This window comes from Microtus oregoni, unplaced genomic scaffold (assembly GCF_018167655.1).
Source record: "Microtus oregoni isolate MIOR12 unplaced genomic scaffold, Mior012 000073F_001, whole genome shotgun sequence".
Classification (NCBI taxonomy): domain Eukaryota; kingdom Metazoa; phylum Chordata; class Mammalia; order Rodentia; family Cricetidae; genus Microtus; species Microtus oregoni.
In genome coordinates, this window is record NW_024543981.1 from 1,605,534 (window position 1) to 1,623,877 (window position 18,344).

Genomic DNA, 18,344 nt, shown 5'->3' on the forward strand with positions numbered 1-18,344 from the left:
CCCGCAGCTCCTTCTACATAGCTCCCAGTTCTCTTGGATGGACAGGACATCACATGGTAATCCTCACGACCCCCTTGGCTGCCAAGCTTTTGAGACACCCATGCTGGTACCATCTCTCCAGACCCAAACGGGCACCTATTGTGGATACTTGATCTGTCTAGAAGTTAGGAACTTCCACCCTCTGGTTTTCCAAGATGCCATAATAAAGGGCCTATCTGCTCCTTGTCCTGGTACACGCATCGCTGTTGGTACAAACAAGACAGGTAATAACAGTATTTTTTCTCCTAGCCACCTGCCTTCTTACCTCCCTCAAGAAACAGCTGCTGGAGGTCTCCATTAAGGCAGTATACTGGAAGCCTCTCCAGCCACACCTCTCTCTGAATGTGAGCCCACCAACTCTCAACTCTCCCCTCTCCCACATCAACAATGCCCGCAGGAAGTAGCTAAACTTGAACCAGCAGCCCTTTAACCAAAAAGACTGGAATGTTTAGCTGGGGACTTCACCCCAGCTCCCTGGCATTCATTTTGGAATGTTGAGCAGAAAACTCCATTTCAAGTCACCTTCCCTGGGAGTTGCCTCAATCCAAATTCCACCTCCAAGACAACCCACCAAACAGTGACCCTTCCCCAGAGATGCTCGAGGCCACTCCGACAATCTATTTACCCCCCACCCCCCCAAGGAACACCTGGTCTTCCCTTTTCCCTCTCTGGTGTTTATTCCGGTTATCTTTTCTCCCTCTCCATGTTTTTCCTGGGTCCACCCAGGAAACCTGGCATCCATTAAACCTGGTTATTTTTATTTTTAATTCGATCTGATTTGCTCTAATTTGGATTATTGTGTTGGCAGAGACTCTTATTGTGCTGCTGAAAAACTTAACAACTTCTACTTTCCAGGTCTCTTTCAAACTGTGAAATTCCATATTCATCACTGCCCCCACAGAGTAAGCCTCTACAGCGATCAGTGGTATGGTTCTTGTCAAGCATGTAAGAAGGCCTTGGCTCCTGTCCTACCACTATCAAAAGTGTGGGCCATGTGCCTCATGTGCAAATATGTTCCTGGCGTTTCATATTCTGATTCTACATGCTGTGGACTTCTGATTCCTTCTGCAGCTCCTGTTCCTCATAGTTCCGAAAGAAAAGCATACTCCTCACTCACTGTCTAATATGTACATCATCATATTGCATCAGCCCAGGACTTGAAAAACAAAAAGGCCTACCCACAATTCCAAGCAGAGTTTGTTCTTACGTTTCCTGACTGCCCCGACCCGAATAATCACACAGAAACTATATTAATTACAACACTGTTTGGCCAAAAGCTTACGTGTATTCTTATCTATCTCTTATATCTTAAATTAACCCATTTCTTTTATTTTATATTTTACCTCATGGCTAGTGGTTTGTTAGTTGCTTGCTTCTTAGGCAGCTACATGGCATCTGTCTTCTTTAGCAGCTACATGGTGTCTCTCTGACTCTGCCTACTCTCTCTAGATATCTCTTCCAGTCTGGCTATATTCTGCCCTGTCATAGGCCAAAGCAGCTTTATTCATTAGCCAATAAAAGCAACATATATCAAGGAAATCCCACATCACCTCCCCTTTTCTATCTAAACAAAAAAGAAAGTTTTAACTTTAACACAGTAAAATTACATATAACAAAACAAATATCAAGCAAGAATTACAGTGACAATATTTCTTTGTGAATCTAAAGTTTTATATCTAATTTATCTTTTATTATAATTGAGGAAAACTATATTCCTATTTGTCTTCAATTCCAGCAAAGACCCCAGGAGGATATAAGTGAACAGGAAGTGCATTGTAAGCAACTTGCAATACTCTAGAGCTGACAGAGATATCTCGCTGCCTGGACAGTCACCCAAAGTTCTTCTGTACCATTGGGGCATCCATATTCAGTCTACAGGCCCATAGTACAGACTTTTCCATGAAGCAAGAAATTTGAATATCTGTTCTGTCTTATAATGGCAAAGAGCATCAGTTGGTTTATTCTGTGTCCTGTAGAATGTCTGGCAGACTCTTTCATGAAGCAGAAACCCTGAAGGACTGCCTCACCTTCTTTAGTCAAGTTCAGCAATCATTTTTCTATGGGTCCTGCATGTCCAGTTCATACAGCATCCCATCAAGCAGTCCAGGCAAGAGCAGTTTCTTGCCCAAATGGCTATCCTTGTCACATTGAAGGCAAATTCCATGACGAGTTTCTTCAATGCCTATCAATGTCTCTGAAGCAATTGGTGCTGCCAGAAGCAGACATGTCTCACTATTGAGAAAAGTCTAAGTTCTTAAAACATTTTAAATGTCATATTCTGTAGTCTTTAAAGTGTTGAAGATTATCTATTTAACTGAATTATATCTCTATATATCTAGAAAATCTGAATAACATGACTACCAGTCTAACTATTATAAATGGCTAATAATCTGTAATTTTTAATTATACATTACTTTTTTAAATGAGCTGCACAAACACAATACCTTAAACAAGAGCAGAAATACATATATACACTGTAACAAAGTTGACCTTAAATTTGTATCAATAGACCAAGGTCCCTACCAATGCAAAGTATTCATCTCTATATCATATCCCCCTTCAAATGAAAACAAACATTTATAAACAATCATTTTGGGAATTTGGGAGTTGTTTTCTCCAAACTGCTTCCTGCTGTTTGTTGTGCAAAGTATTTTTAGGGTTTATGGAGACCTTTCAGGGGATCTATGTTCCATCATACTACATTAGCATGGAAGGAACTTAAGGTTCTCATCTTCTGTGGGAACAAATGTAGAATCTCTTTTCCAAAGTAACGTATCCTCAGACTCAAATTTTGAGGTCAAAATACCTTTAAGATATATATGTTGCTTTAGCTTAGTAGCCATACAATGAAATATCTCTCTGTTGTTAGTTTATTCACAGTCAAAAAATTTAAAGAAAACACAATAGTATACATAATTCAGACTCTCTGTGTATTTTCCAACCTCGTGTGGCTTTTTTACTCTTAGTTTTTAATATTTATTTTATTATCTTTCCTCCTTAAATCTATGACTGTCTGTATGTACTATTTATATTATTTAACTATCTATACTCTTTTCCCTCTCTTTCCCAAGCCTGTGTATGTTGTTAAACATGCTGTGGCCCATTCAGAGGTTCACTTTTGTCTGAGTCTGTCTTTATTGCATAGCTGTAATCATTTTTGACAAGGAGTACCTTTTTAAAAAAATGGTAAGTGGGCATGGCTAGGACCAACTCCATGGCACTACCCATTGGCTCTGCCCCATACAACATGGTGGAGCGATGTTCACTGCCTCTGCAAGCCATGCTCTCTACCCCAGCTCCAGGGATGCAACAGGTTTATGTTGCCATTAAGTAACTTGTAGCACTCTGTTCACAAACCCCATTTAAGTGTTCCATAGCCGGACCTCCCAAAAGAGCCAGAGACATTTGTACAACCAGCACAAACCAGGAAGATGGCTATGTTTTTTTTTTTTTTGATTTTTTCGAGACGGTTGTTTCTCTGTAGCTTTTTGGTTCCTGTCCTGGAACTAGCTCTTGTAGACCAGGCTGACCTCGAACTCACAGAGATCCACCTGCCTCTGCCTCCCGAGTGCTGGGATTAAAGGCATGTGCCACCACCGCCCGGCAGGAAGCTGGCTTTTAAAAGAAGCTGTGCCTCTGCTTGCAGCCAGCTAACACAGCCTATCTGGAAAAAAAAATGCAGCCACCAAGAAGCTGCACTTGACTCTTGTTTTTGTGGATCTAGAAGCCCTCTTTTTTTCTTAAGTTTTTAAATGTCTTATATGAATTCATACCCCAGATGGTGGGTGCCATTTTGTAAGTGGAGACTGTTTGTTTCCTGGCCACCCAGACCCTAATAATTACACAGAAGCTATATTAATTACAACACTGTTTGGTCAATGGCTCAAGCGTATTTCTATATAGCTCTTATATCTTAAATTAACCCATCTCTATTAATCTGTGTATCACCATGAGGCTGTGGCTTACTGGGTAAGGTTCTGGGCATTCTGGCATCTTTTCCCTTTGGCAGCTACATGGTGTCTCCTTGACCAAGTCTGTTCTCTCTATATATCTCTTCCATCCTGGCTATATTCTGTCCTGACATAGGCCAAAGCAGTTTTCCTCATTAACCAATAAGAGTAACACATACACAGAAGAGCATTGCTTATATACAATGGGGTCTTGAGTCTTTCAAGATAAAACAAAGCATTTTTTGAAAAATACATATGAGAGAAGAGAGACAAATGAATACACTGAGTTAAATTTTGTATGTGAAATTTCCAAAATAAGAGCTTAGTTCTATATTCTAAAAATGAGAGTATCAATTTTCCATTGTGTCTTTTTTTGTGTCTGTTTCTGTCTCTCTTAGGTACACACACACACACACACATACACACACACACACACACACAGAGAGAGAGAGAGAGAGAGAGAGAGAGAGAGAGAGAGAGAGAGAGAGAGAGAGAGAGAGAGCCATTACATTACTGTTTGATGGATACTTGGATTGATTCCATGGCCTGGTTATTGTGAATACTATGCAAGTGCACATGGGAACACGGTAATTTGAATGTGGTACTGATGTTACATGCTTTGCTCATAGACTCAAGAGAGGATTGCTGGGTCATATGATATATCTTGTTTTAACTGTCTGAAGGATGTTCATATTATTTCTCTATAGCATATAATATCCACAGAAGAGGTAAAAAAAAAATACCTTGGTTTTCTCCATAGCATGTCCAGCACTTGCTATTTCCTGTGATTTTTTTTAATTTTTACTTTAAAGCTTTTTCATATATTTTATCATATTCTTCCCCTCCCCCAACTCTTCCCAGAGATGTCTCATGCCCCCCCCTTAAAAAGAAAACAAAACCCAAACCCAAACAAAACAAAACAAAAACCCATAAACAAAGACCACACAGTCTGTTTTGTGTTGGCCATTTACTCTTGAGCATGGGGCCTGCCCTGCAGTGTGATTAATACACTCACTGTCACACCATTAATGAAAACTGATTTGTTTTTCCCAGCAGCTATAAATTGCAAACAGCTTTATAGTTAGGGGTGGGAATTTGTGCACTCTTCACCGTCTCCATCCTAGAATTTTGTCTGGCTTGAATTTGTGCAGGCCTTGTGCATGCTGTCACAATCCCTGTGAGTTCATATGTGCATCAGCTCTGCTCTGTTGTGGTTTTTATATTTATTTATTTATTATCTATTTTTGATTTTCAAGACAGGGGTTTCTCGGTAGCTTTTGGTTCCTGTCCTGGAACTAGCTTTTCTAGACCAGGCTGGTCTCGAACTCACAGAGATCCGCCTGCCTCTGCCTCTGCCTCTGCCTCCCGAGTGCTGGGATTAAAGGTGTGTTCCACCACCGCCCAGCTCTGTTGTGGTTTTTAAGAGTAGCCATTCAACCCATCTGGGGAAGTCTCACATTGTGGTTTTGCTTTGCATTTCCTTATTGACTGGTGATGTTGAGTACATTTTCATATACTTGTTGTCTATGGAGCTCTTTTGTCCATTTTTAAATCAAATTATTTGGGAGTTTTTGTTTGTTTGCTTGCTTTTTGCTATTGAGTTGTGCTAATTCATTGATATTTGAGATATTAACCCCCATGAAGTTTATAATTCACAAATGTTTTCCCCCAATCCAAAGATGGTGATTTTGTTTGTTTGAATATTTCCTTTTGCTATGCATAACATTTATCGTTTGAGGAAATCTTTTATGCTTTTTCTGTCTAAAGTTTTGATGTGATAACTAAAAGTGCTCCAAGAACAAAGTGAGGGTCAAAATTCTTACTTCTACACATAGATGCATAGCTTTCTGAGTGCTATTTTCTGAAAAGACCATACTTTCCCCAGTTTTTTGTGAGTGTGGGGACTGGTTTCTTATTTGTTTTCCCCATCCCATTGATACACACCTTGATGCCGATGCCATACTTTTGTTTGTTTGTTTGTTTGTTTGTTTGTTTGTTTGTTTGAGACAGAGTCATTCTATGTAGTCCTGGCTGTCTTGGAATTCACCATGTAGACCAGCTATGCCTTTAACTCAGAGATCTCCTGCCTCTGCCTCCCAACGCTGTGATTAAAAGCGTGCTCCACTATGTGTGGTACTCTTTTGATCATTATATCTGTGTAATATATTATGAAATCAGAAAATATAATGCCTCCAATTTTGGTTTTCTGTCTCAGGGGAGGGTTTTGGCTATTTGTGGCCCCATGGAATTTTTTTTTTTTTGGTTTTCTTTTTTCTATATTTTAGTAATCAAAATTGGCATTTAAACTCTGTGAGAACGCTTTCCTAACTGAAACACTCATCAGTCATGAATATTGGGTCCAAGGGCCTTGCTTACTGCTCCATAGCTTCACTTGAGCACATAACTGACGTATCCCTAACTCTTGTTATCCTGAAGTGCCTCCCCACTGAAACCAGATAGCCACTGCCCCCATACACATGGTCAGCCTGCTTTTACCAATTCAAGCCCCCCCTGCCACCCCCACAGCCCTTCATGTTCTTGCCTTGTACGTAAATCAATCTTGCTCCAGTCCAGTCCAAGCCAAGAAAAAGCAGGATGCAATTGTAACATCCATAAAATTTATTGAACAGATACATTTACTGAAGTCATTGAAGGCAGGGGGATGACAGCACAGAACTTCCCCCAGCTGTTAGAGGCCACAGGCCCCACCTTTTCCTACTCTGGGATTCATTAGAAAGGATCTCATCTACTGGCCATACTGAGGCCTACTTGCCTCAGCTTCTTCCTTCCCAGGGACCCCTGATACACCGTCTCTACAGAATGATGGCATCTGGAAGTGTTCTTTCTTTTGGGGGAACTCTCTAGAAGAATCACCCACTGTAGGGTGATCCTGAATTATTCTGGACACTGGAAAACACTGAAAGGAACATCTTGCCAAACTGAAGAACTGTTGTCACAAGTAATAACAAAAGTAACAACAAGAGTGGAACATTGAATCTTGGTTCTCCAAGCCCATCCAACCTTAGTCCAGGTCTTCGTGCCCACCCCAGATTGTAATCAGTCACAAGATGAGCATCAGCCAGTCACTGATTGCCATCACCCATAATTTTTGCTGGTTCCAATGGCTTGTCTTGGCATCTCTGTAGACCACCTTCTCAGGTAAGAGCACACACATCTGCAGGGAACAAGCAGCAAGTTGCTGGCCTGTAAGTATATCAAGAAAGCTGTCCAGGAATACACAACACGAGATAGGAGCAGAGCAAATAGGGCCTTGGCTGGCATGGAAGTTCACAACACAAGCTGGGATACGGTAGTGGCTAGCAGGGTAAGTCAGGGACTGATATACTTTGCCTAGGGTGTGATGGATGGGAGAGCTAGTATTAAAGTGTGTATTCACTGAATACCTGGGTCACTGTGAGTAGAACAGATAAGGATGAGATTCCCAAGGCAGTGTCATAAACCTGCCTGGAGATGCTAACTGGGTAGAAGAGCCAGGCAGTCAGGACCCTTATAAGAGACTATTTCTCCCTAATCTCTCCCAGGCCAGGGGGTATAGCAGATATCTGCAGGCCCGCTCCTTTACTTTGGGGCTGACCCTTCAGCAATACTTCTAGGCTGGTACAGAATGGGGTCCTCTGCCTTATGTTCTCCTGCCCAGGCAAGGCTGCCCAGCACCCAGCCGGGCCCTCCTGGACACTCCCTAAGATTACTGCCCATCTGTGCTGGGGTGGGAGTCCCAGGGGGCTCATAGGGTCCTGTCTGGCTTGGGTCTACAGGGCCGTGGTCTGGGTTATGGTCTTCTATCTCCTCCTCAACCTTGTCCTTTGCCTGCTCCTCCACCTCATCTTCTGCCTTAGCACTGGCTCTGCCATCAGCCTGGACAGAAGCCAGATCTCCAGCTTCATCCTCCACCTGGGCTACCATGTTGCTGGCTAGTCTTGCCTCCCATTCCTCAGATTCCCGTATGAGGCCCAACAACTCCAGGAAAGTTGGAGATCTCCCGATCGTTCTTAGCCTCCTCAGAGCTTCCTCCAGAGGCTCAGTCAGGTTAGTCCTGGTGAGCATCTGCCTCAGGCGCAAATCATCCGTGGAGGTTCTCTCGAGAGCCCCTTTCTGGATGGCTTTCTGCAGCAGGACTTCTAGCCTCAACACAAAGGAAGAGAGCTGCTCATCTGGCTGCTGTTTTGCAGTCAGACACTTGATTCAGATGGTGGCCTGAGACTCATTGTCTCCAAATACTCGGGTCAGAGCCTCTAGGCACTCCTCTGCAGTCTTTGCCGGATTCTCTGCTAACAGCCCCTGTACAAGGTACAAAGCAGTTCCCCGCAAGCCCTCCAGCAACCGTCTCCTCTTCTCCCTTTCTGGGACCCTTTGCCATACCCGAAACATGTCAGTGGTGTGGTCTAGCCAGGCCTCAAAGGATTCCTCCCCAGGGGCTGGCTGAACGCTCCCAGAAAACATACCCAAACGCTGATACCACAAGGTATCCACCCAGGGCTGGATTGCCTGACGAATTGACTGGAGCCTGCACACTCTGTCCAGCTCCAGACCTGGGTCTCCAGGTACACTGTCCACTGTCTCCCCCTGTTGCTCCAAGAAGTGGAAAACACGATCAAGAAGCTCCTCGCTGGAGCAACTGGGCACAAAGACCACGTTCCAGGGCCCCCCAGTGCCTAGGATTTCCCTTGGGACCAAAGCATAGTTGACTTCCGGGTCGAGCTCAACCAGGGCTGCAGTGGCATTATCCTCCTCACGAAACACTTTGCCAAGCACAGCAAAGTGGCCCATGGGCCACAGGGCAGCCTGCAGGGACCCTTGGAATTCAGCTTCACTGCAGTCCTCCAGGATGCCCAGGATAAGCAAGCCCCTATGAGCGCTGACACCCATCCACCTGCACCAGTCCTGGAGCATCTCCACCGCCATAATCTGAAAATTTAGCAAAGCTCACACTAGGGGCCGGAAACAGTTTCCCCAGAAGCACGTCAGGTTGGGATAGGAGCCTAGGCTAGGACTCAGGAAGATCAGCCTAGCTCTCCACAGCCAGGAAACAAAAAACGGAAAGAGGAGGTTAATGTCTTCCCCACCCCAGCCCCTTCTCATCCACTAGCCCTAGAGCAGAGGTTCTCAACCTGTGCTTCGTGAACCTTCAGGGTCAAGCGACCTTTTCACGGGGATCTCCAAAGACCGCTGGGAAACACAGGTATTTACCTTATGATTTGCAACAGTAGCAAAATTACAGGTATGAAGTAGCCATGGAATTAAGTTTTATGGTTGTGTGAGGGGGTCACCACAACACAAAGAACTGTATTAAAGGGTCGTAGCATTAGGGGTATTGAGAACCACTGCCTTACATGATGCTTCTGTATCCCACCCCATGCCTCCAGACACAGGCCTTCCCCAGCACCTCCCTGCAGTCCAACCCAGGCAGGCTTGCGGGTTGAGAGGTGATGTGGGAGTGTCATATATCAATCTGTTGATTTCATTGGTTAAGCAATAAAGAAACTGCTTTGGCCCTCATAGGTTAAAACATAGGTGGGTGGAGTAAACAGAACAGAGTGCTGGGAGAAAGAAGCTGAGTCAAGGAGTCACCATGATTCTCCCACTCCAGGCAGACGCAGGTTAAGATCATTCCTGGTAAGCAAGCTCGTGGGCTACACAGATTATAAGAAATGGGCTAGTCCAGGTGCGAGAGTTAGCCGAGAAAAGGCTAGATATTAATGGGCCAAGCAGTGTTTAAAAGAATACAGTTTCCGTGTAATTATTTCGGGTAAAGCTAGCCGTGCGGGCGGCCGGGTGCTGGGGATGCAGCCCGCCGCTCCAAATACAACAGAGAGGGGGTTTGTCAGGGCCAGTAATACCCTCCCAGAATTTGGTACCTTCTAGGAGCAGAATCCTTTCTCCTTCAATCGCACAGCAAGGATTCCCCGGGCTGTTCTCCAGGTTCTCCCACCAGCCAGCTCCCTTGCTCTCTCTAGCCTTATAGCTGCACACTCACGCAGACCAGTGTGCAGATGCAAGATTAATGCTGCTCTCTGCAGTGTAGATTTAGCGCGGGGGTGTGGTGACGCTGGAGCGTGGATCCTCTACCTCCTAGTCCTCCAGAAGTGGACTAGCCAGGCCATTGGTGCAGGAGGGTCACGTGACAGGGCTGTCTCTGCCTGGGACCTCAGGTGACATTACCAGTCAGGTCACTGGTGACGTCATCGGCTACTGACCCCACCCCCCCCACACATACATCTGTGCCCCTGGCACAGGGGACAGAGTGCTCAGGGGTCTCCACAGAAGGGCACCAAAAATCTGTGTTGCCCCCTCCAGCTCTGTTTCCTGATCAAGGCCAGGGAGCAGGGACTCTGAGGGGTTTTGCCCTGGTGAGTCCCTATCTGGACCTAGTCTAGTGACAGAGCTGGGCAAGCAACACCTATTCTAGGTAGAGTCCCTGGAATAGATAGATAGCACATAAGCCCACACACCCCATCCCACCACTCCCCATGAAGCGTGCACCATCTGGGTGATGCCCATCCCAGTGGAAGGGGCTGCAGGCACTTTCACCACTGTGGGGCCTGCATGCCTTCCTGCCCTTGGTGCCAGTGGCCAGCTCATAGGAGGGTCCAGCACTGGCAGGCCTTTCCTGCTCTGCATGCTGTATATCCAGCTTCTTGAAAAGCTGCTTTTGAGATTTGAAGCCCAAACCCTTAGACTTGTATCTTACTGGCTGTCTTTGGGCCAGTCCCTACTGCTTCTTGTGGCAGAAGAGTTTAGAGTTTCCAGGAATTCTGCCTAAATTCATATAGGAAGCACTGTGATGGTGGTGAGGTGTTCAACTTTTCCCTGCTTCCTGTGTTGATAGCCTTCCGGGCTCTGGGGCATGACTCTTTCAGTGTGAGGGTGGCATGGGTGGCCGAGATCCCAGAAGCCTCCCTATGGTTTTAACATCAGTTAGTCCCCACCCCCACCCTCCATATCTTCTGCTGCCTGGGCTAGACATCCACTCAGAGCTGTGCTATCCTGGCTCAAAACAGTTTCAGACCCTGCCAGTCTCATCACTCTGACTCTCTGCAGTCACCAAGAGTCCAGGGCCACATGCACAACATTTCTGCCAGTGAGAGAGAGGGCAAGCAGGTTCACAGAAGGTTATTATGCCTCTGTGTATTCTTTCTTGGCCCCATTTTCTTTCTTTGGGCATCATACTCCGGCCACTTGACTTTCACTACTGTAAAGGTTTCCCCAATGGTGTCCATCTCACTCATACTGACTTGGCTTATTATCGGGGACTCTATTTAGGCTTTTGTCATGTTGGACATATCTGTATGCATCAGAGTGCCCATTTGGATGCCCCTCAGTACTGCCACCAGCATTCTACCTGCCTTCCTGAACCTCTGGCATGGAGGAAGGCTTTGGGGCATTTGACCAAACATGGCGTTGCTGAAACTTGAGCTGTATCCAAGTAGACATCCATTAATCTATTACTGCCATGAGGGGGGCAACCCATGTCCTCTCCCATTAGCAGTGTGGGCGTGCTCATCTGTATCCTACATCCCAAGCAGCCTTTCAGCCTTGACCATTGAACACCCCAAGGGGAGAATTACTATCTCATGCATTGACAAGTGTTTGATATTTCCTTAATAGGTTATGATATTGTGCATCCTCTTACAATTTCATCTTCCACTCCTGGTTCAGCTTCTGTGAATCTCCTTTGCCCCTTCCTCATGCCCAGCTCTGTCCTACAGACGGGTCTTTGGCTTGTTTTCAGGAGAAAGTTTCTAGTGTCAAACCTGACGGTACTCTCATTGTGTACATGCAACCAATGCCCAAACAGGTTACTTGATCTCACACTTGGCCTTCAGTTTGTCGTGTGTGGTTCTCTTTCTTGCCCCTGGAATCTCTTCTTTGATTATATACAGCCTGAAGTCAAGTGCTTTGGGAACAAGAAAAAATTTTAAGTTTTCTGTTACAACCCAACTTTGTCAATTGGCCTAAAGTACCTAATCACTCCCTTACTCAGCCTCCAGAGCCCGCACTGTCTGTTCTCATACAGGCCAGTTACTGCTGTTATGTCTGATATGAGAATTTTCGTCTAATGAAATTCCCTGTTTGACCTGTCATGGATCATACAATGAATACCTTGTCTTCTTTCTTGGTTTGGAGGTAATTTTCCTGTGGTCTTTCCTCAGAGAAGGCTCTCCCTTGGGAACATAAATATTCAGGATGGTCTAGTGTTACCAGCTGGCCCAGTGGGCTTACAAACAGATAATCAACACATTTCCCAGTTTTTAGGCTGGTCACTCCTTTCCCTCTATCCTTCTCTCTGAGAGAGGACTTTGCTTCTTTATAGGGTCATTTTTCTCCCTCTGCTCTAGGACATTGGTAGTGACACCTCAGTTGTCTTCCTTTGTTTCTTCTTTGTACACAATGTCTCTATGTCTCAGCAGTTAGTAGCTTTTCCTTCTCTAATCTTTCCTTTCTTGGTTTCTGGGACACCCCTTCCTGCCTTTGAACTGACCTTCTGCCTCTTTTCCTGCTTCTCAGCTGAAGTTATTCTTCCACCTCTCCACCTCTTTTTTTTTCCCTTCCTGTTCCTTTGTTGGAGCTCAGTATAGTGGGTGATTTCCTAACTGTAGTTCAGAGATGTTCTATGCTGGTAGTGATCCCTCCTCCAGATCTTCCCATGTGCATCAGAATGTCCATTTGGATGCCCCTCAGGCATTTAACAATTGAGATGTTTCAACTAGGGTGCTTCAAGCACCTTTGCATACCTGCTCTTTCCCTGTGCTTCACCCACCTTTACAGATGCCGTCTATCAGGTTACTTCAACAAAGGTGGCAAACATATTCCTTTCCTTTTCTCTCCTCTCCTCTCCTCTCCTCTCCTCTCCTCTCCTCTCCTCTCCTCTCCTCTCCTCTCCTCTCCTCTCCTCTCCTCTCCTCTCCTTTCCTTTCCTTTGTTTTTCCCCTCCAAATACTATTTCTCTCACTACCAAAGGTTATCAATTTTACGAACAAGGACAGCCCTTCTTTTCCATAGTTCCTAGCCTGGTGTCCTACTCTTCATGCCTGTACTCTGACCCCTCTACCTGCTCATCCTTCTTAGTAGCACTTATTTCCATGTCATCACCAGATAAATTATGGAGAGCTCTCTGCTTTTGAGCATTGAGAACTCCCTCCTGGAAAGCAAGCAGGTGCCCTTACTAAAAGGAGCCTTTCCAGTCAAAAATCAGCTTCAAGAAAACTTGTACGTTCCAGGGTAGGAGCATGAGGATTAAAATTATTAGGCAAAAGGAACAGAGATATAGGAGAAATAAGAGACAGAAATAGAACAGCATCGGGAGGAACAGTCAGGGAATACTGAATCCACCTCACTTATTTTCTACAGGCTTATAATTTAGTCCAAAGGTGGAGAGGGGAGATAACAGACTATATTAGCATGACACAAGGAATAGACTTGAATTTTCTGACTTTGGTAGAGGTATCTACTTCAACACTCAAAATACTAATTAACCATACCACAGGTCAGCATGTCTCCTTTGTGGACACACCTGCTGTCAACAACTTTGAGAAAGCAAAAATAAGCTCAAACTCTCTGGCCTTCAGAAAAAGTGGAATGGGCTGACATCTATGTGTGCCCTGACATTTTCAGGATCACATTGCCTTAGATGGCAAGTGAGTCTGTCTTCTGGGTTGTAAGAGCCAGTGGCAAACAAACAAACAAACAAACACACAGACACACAGACACACACACACACACACACACACACACACACACACAGAGAGAGAGAGAGAGAGAGAGAGAGAGAGAGAGAGAGAGAGAGAGAGTTGCTCTGAGCATGGGACTCTCATGAGTTCCTAAGAACAAGGAAGTGGTTTCTGGTGGGCTTGCAGTAGAAAATCCTGAGAGCTAGGACATAATCACTAATCAAGGAGAGCACTATATAAGCTGCCCTGGAACATAATAAATTAGCATTCTTGTTTCAAGAGTGACCTACATCTCCATGTGTTCTTTACTCCCCAGACACTTGCCCGACTGCAGTTCTAAGTGCAGGTGCTATGGTGTGTGTGTGGGAACAGTGGGAAATGAAGACATGAGAGAGATAAAATGATGATACAATTTAGCTAGCTTCAAGCTCACTGGAAATCAGTGGTGGATTGATCGTGCCTTGAAGACCATCTGGCTAGTTTCTCAGCCTAAACAGGGGTGAGTGACCCAACACCCAGAGATGGGAGAGGTAAATTTACAGTTTTCATGTAAGTTAAATCTGCGTTAGGTATTTTGTTACAGCAGCACAGATGGACACAGCAGCCTGATTGTCCAGCCTGGAGTTATGAATATGTAACCCAAGGGCACTTGTTCCTTCTAGCTCAAATTACCAGCCTACATGGTCTGCCTGGCTTGCCCTTTTGTCTTGTGGGGTTCGGTGATAGCTACTTTAGGAAGTCAACCAACATTCATGAACAAGTCAACATCTTGCAAGAAAGAGGTCTTTATTCAAATGCACTTCTGTGCTAGTCACCTCATGGAGACTCCAGGGACCTGGATTCCTGGGTGATGTAGATTCAATTTTCCACAAATCCACACTCATAAGAGGAAGGCTCTGGCTCTTGTTACCTCAGGATGTAACCTTATTGGGAGAGGGTTGCTGGACACTTAATTTAGTTTAGATAGTTTAGATGCGGTCCTACTGGAAGAAGATGGGTACCAGAGCAGATAGGAATTTTGGTCTTGACACCTCACAGCAGCAGAGGCAGCTGTTGACCCAGAATAAGGACAGGAAAACCCTACGTGAGGGGAATGCACATCTTGTTGCTGCTTCAAAGGAAGCTGCGGACCCACAGGAGGGACCAGATTTGACACAGGGCAAGACCCAAAGGAACATAGATTCTAAAACCTATGGGAGTGTTCAGAGAAAGGCTAGACATAGAGCCTCTGGTCTAAATCCCCGTGTCATAGAGGAAAACAACACTGCAAAGTTATTATGACTTTAGTCCTCTTGTAAACATTGTAATTATTCCCAGTGAAAGAAGAAAGGAAATGAGAATTTAAAAAAGAAAAAAGAGAAACTCAGGAAACAAACCAAGTCCAGCACAAAACCAAATAAATAACAACAACAAAAATAATATACTTTCTCCAAAAATTGCTGATCTCAGAGTAAAGTTTCTCATTAAGAACAATTTGCAAGAACTTATAGGCAAAGAATTAAAAACTATATTTAAATAACAGAAAGAAATTAATAATGTAAAATCTGCCTTCATCATCCAGTACTCATTTGAAAAAAAGGTATGTGGACAGGTATGTTTAATCTCAGCACCAGGGAGACAGAGACAGGAGGATCAAAAGGAGCACACACACACACACTCACAAACATGCACGTGTTCAAGCGTGCTCACACACAGAGAGATAAATAGAGAGACAGAGAGAGACACACGCAGAGAGACACACACAAAGAGAGGGGGAGGGTCCTTTGAAATCAGGCTATCCCTAGGGTCACAACATTTCCAACCCCTTCTTTGGCTTCAAAGCACAGCCTCAAAGCACACATGTGTTCCTCTCCTTCAACGTGAGTGAGCAAAGAGGGAGGTAATGGAGAAAGCAATGGGACCTGCCACATCCAAGGCACCCTAGAGAGGACAGGGAGTATGGGGAAGAGTCGGAGATACACAGAGAGACACAGTGTCATCAGGAACCTGGTGTGCTGTCTGGGTGTGTGGGGTCCATGCAGAGAGGGCAAGTCTGCACATAGCTAGCTAATACTCCACCCATAGCTGGTCCAGAGAGGAGACCCCACGGGACTTCTCCACGCTTGGGCACAGGCCACAGAGGGCTAGGCCCGGCCTGAAGCTAACAGGAATTGCCGAATCCATGTAGACAATCTGAAACGTCAAGCACGTTCGTGAACGTTTAATTGGGGGGGGGGGGGGTTCTGTGTGTGGAGAAACACGTATGCAGTGAGGAGCGGTCATAGCAAGCCCCACAGTCTCCCAGATGGTTCTCTTTTGGAGGTGGAGCTGCAGGGGGTGATGGCAGAAAGGAGGAGGCTCCCTTCTAAGGAGTGGGCGCAGGAGGGTCCCTGCCAGCCCCAATCCTGGCTGCTGACCTCTTCTGGGCTGCCTTTAGGATGGTCTTCTCAAAAAGCTCTTTTTCACGATAGTGCACAGGTGGGCCACGCAGGTACTTCTCTTCTGCCTCCTTGTAGCTGAGGTCATCCAGGGCAGCGATGGAGCAGATGATTGCCTCTGGAAGAAGAACCTCCATGGTGAGCCGGACTTGGTCTCCTCTTGCCAGCGAGAGCAGGGCCTGGTCTGCTTCCTTGGATATTTCTTGCAAATGTCTGGTCATGAGATACAACTGGTCCTCATCCTCCAGATAGGTCTCAATGCAGAAGACTTCCCTCTTTGACTTCCAGAGGTCGTCCAGCCACCGGGACGGTTTCCTGCCCTTCACGATGTCCAGCAGGTGCAGGTCGGCACCCTTTCTCTTCACGATGAAGTCTACGAGCTTCTGGTTGGCTCTGTCCCAAGCGGCTCTCATGCGGTCAGGCAGGAGTTTCTTGTGGGGCCTCTTCCCACTGGGGGCGGTCTCCTCCTCCCAGTCTTCCAAGTCGGCATAGCTCACCTTGGGGAAATCAATGCGCAGGTCGCCCTCTTGAATGGCTCTCCTCAGCGGGTAACTGGCTCGGGCGGTGTAGTAGTCCATAAAGGAGCCCCGGAAGGAGCCACAGGCGAGGTCCTCTCTGTAGCGGTCGATCACCGAGAGGCACCAGTTGATGCCCTGGCCGTACACTTTGCTGGCTCTCCTCAGGAGGGAGAATCTCTCCCCACAGTCCAGGAGCTTTAGCTTGCGGAGAGGGACGCGGACACCCCTGCGCTCAAACTGCATGTTGCCCTCGATCAGCAGCACCCTGGCCGTCTTGTCGTTCTTGCTGACACTCTTGACCACCGCCGGCCAGAAAGGGTGGTCCTGGAATTTGAACCAGACCAGCATCCCTCGTTCGATGGTATCCGTCTCCTGGGCAGAAGCCACACTGGTGGCTTGGCAGTCTTCCTGAACTCCAGGGGCTCTCCCCTTGACCCTGGCCTTAGTCACCTTCGAGTGCACTCGAGTTTGCAGTCCCGAGAGCCCACAATGTGCACACAGCACATGGATCTTCCTTTTCCTGCCAGCAATGCGGACTGATCTTCGCAGGATCGGGAGTGGAGGCGCGCAGGCTGCCGATGCCCCCTCTGAGTGTGGCCTCGGGGTCGGCGGGCCGGGATCCTCCTTGTTCTCCGGGAGGGTGGTCTTCCTTTGGGCTAAAATGGCCCGGATCTCTAGGCCGCCACACTGTACTTGCTGCTTGAGAGCTTTGGGCGAGGTAGAGGCGTGCCTCCTCGGTGGCCCAGAGGCAGGTCTATGCTCATTAGCACGGGCACCCTCCCTAGAGGCCCGGGTGCTCAACTTTCTCTTGCCAGGATTATCACCAGCATTTCCTGTTGGCGTCTTGCAGGAACTTGGCCGCGCTCTGGTGCCCCTTAATGTGTTCCCTTGCATTTCAGAGTAAGGGGACTCTACAGCGGCGTGGGCCTGGGCTTCCCCCCCTTGCACTGCAGGCTCATTCCCTGAGCCCATCAACACAGGTCCTGGGCGGCCTCGCTTCCCAGGACTCCTGTGGGAGAGCCCTTGGCCTTTCTGGTTGCGCCCTTGGGAGCGCGGGCGCTGGCATGGGCTGGAGCTGGTCTCCTCTTTTGGAACCTTGGGAGCCACTGTGCTGGTTCTTCGGCCACCTGCCCTTTCTCCCTGATACAAGCGGGTTCCCTCGCCCAGAACATCCAGGGCCACCTTGAGGGCTCTTCTGTATGCCCTGGTCTGACCTGGTGGGCCACTGCCCTGTGACTCCTTTCCGGCCAAGGAGGCGATGGTTACGATTTCAGACTTGGTTAGGGGCCTCGCCTCTGTGCTCCTCACTCTGGTCTTCTCACCAACAGAGAGAATTTGGACCTCCAGGAAAGAGGCCCCTCTCCTCTTACTATGGGCCGAGGTCCTGGGTCTGGTCAACACCCTTGCAGGCCACAGCTGGCCCTTCCAGCCACAGAGCACATACTCTGCAGAGTCCATGGCGATGGAACTCTGGGGCTGTTCTGATCAGGGCAGGGTGACCCCCTGCGTTGTGGTGGGCACTGCTCCCTGCTGGTCGTCTCTGTCTGGCCTGGCTCCCCTGCCTGCGGTGCTGTCCTCCCTCCAGAATCTGGTAGACAAGCTCAACCTGAGGGCCTCTCTCAGGGTGATGTGGGCCTGCCCTGTAAGTGTGAGAGAGGGAAGCAGAGCTGCCTTAGGACGGAATTAGCCTTTAGTGGATACTGAAGCAAGAGCTCAGTGAGGTGAGGAGAG

General features: G+C 46.9%; 1 protein-coding gene across 1 annotated transcript; it reads right to left on the reverse strand.

Moving 5' to 3' along the window:
- Positions 1-15,996: 15,996 nt before the first annotated feature.
- Positions 15,997-18,071, reverse strand: LOC121441058 (PWWP domain-containing DNA repair factor 3B-like). Its single transcript, XM_041642190.1, has one exon. The coding sequence runs from the start codon at positions 18,069-18,071 to the stop codon at positions 16,023-16,025; it is 2,049 nt and encodes a 682-aa protein (XP_041498124.1). The 3' UTR covers positions 15,997-16,022.
- Positions 18,072-18,344: the final 273 nt, after the last annotated feature.

Coding starts and splice junctions, on each gene's coding strand:
- LOC121441058 (XM_041642190.1), bottom strand. CDS start 18,071: ATGGACTCTGCAGAGTATGTGCTCTGTGGCTGGAAGGGCCAGCTGTGG.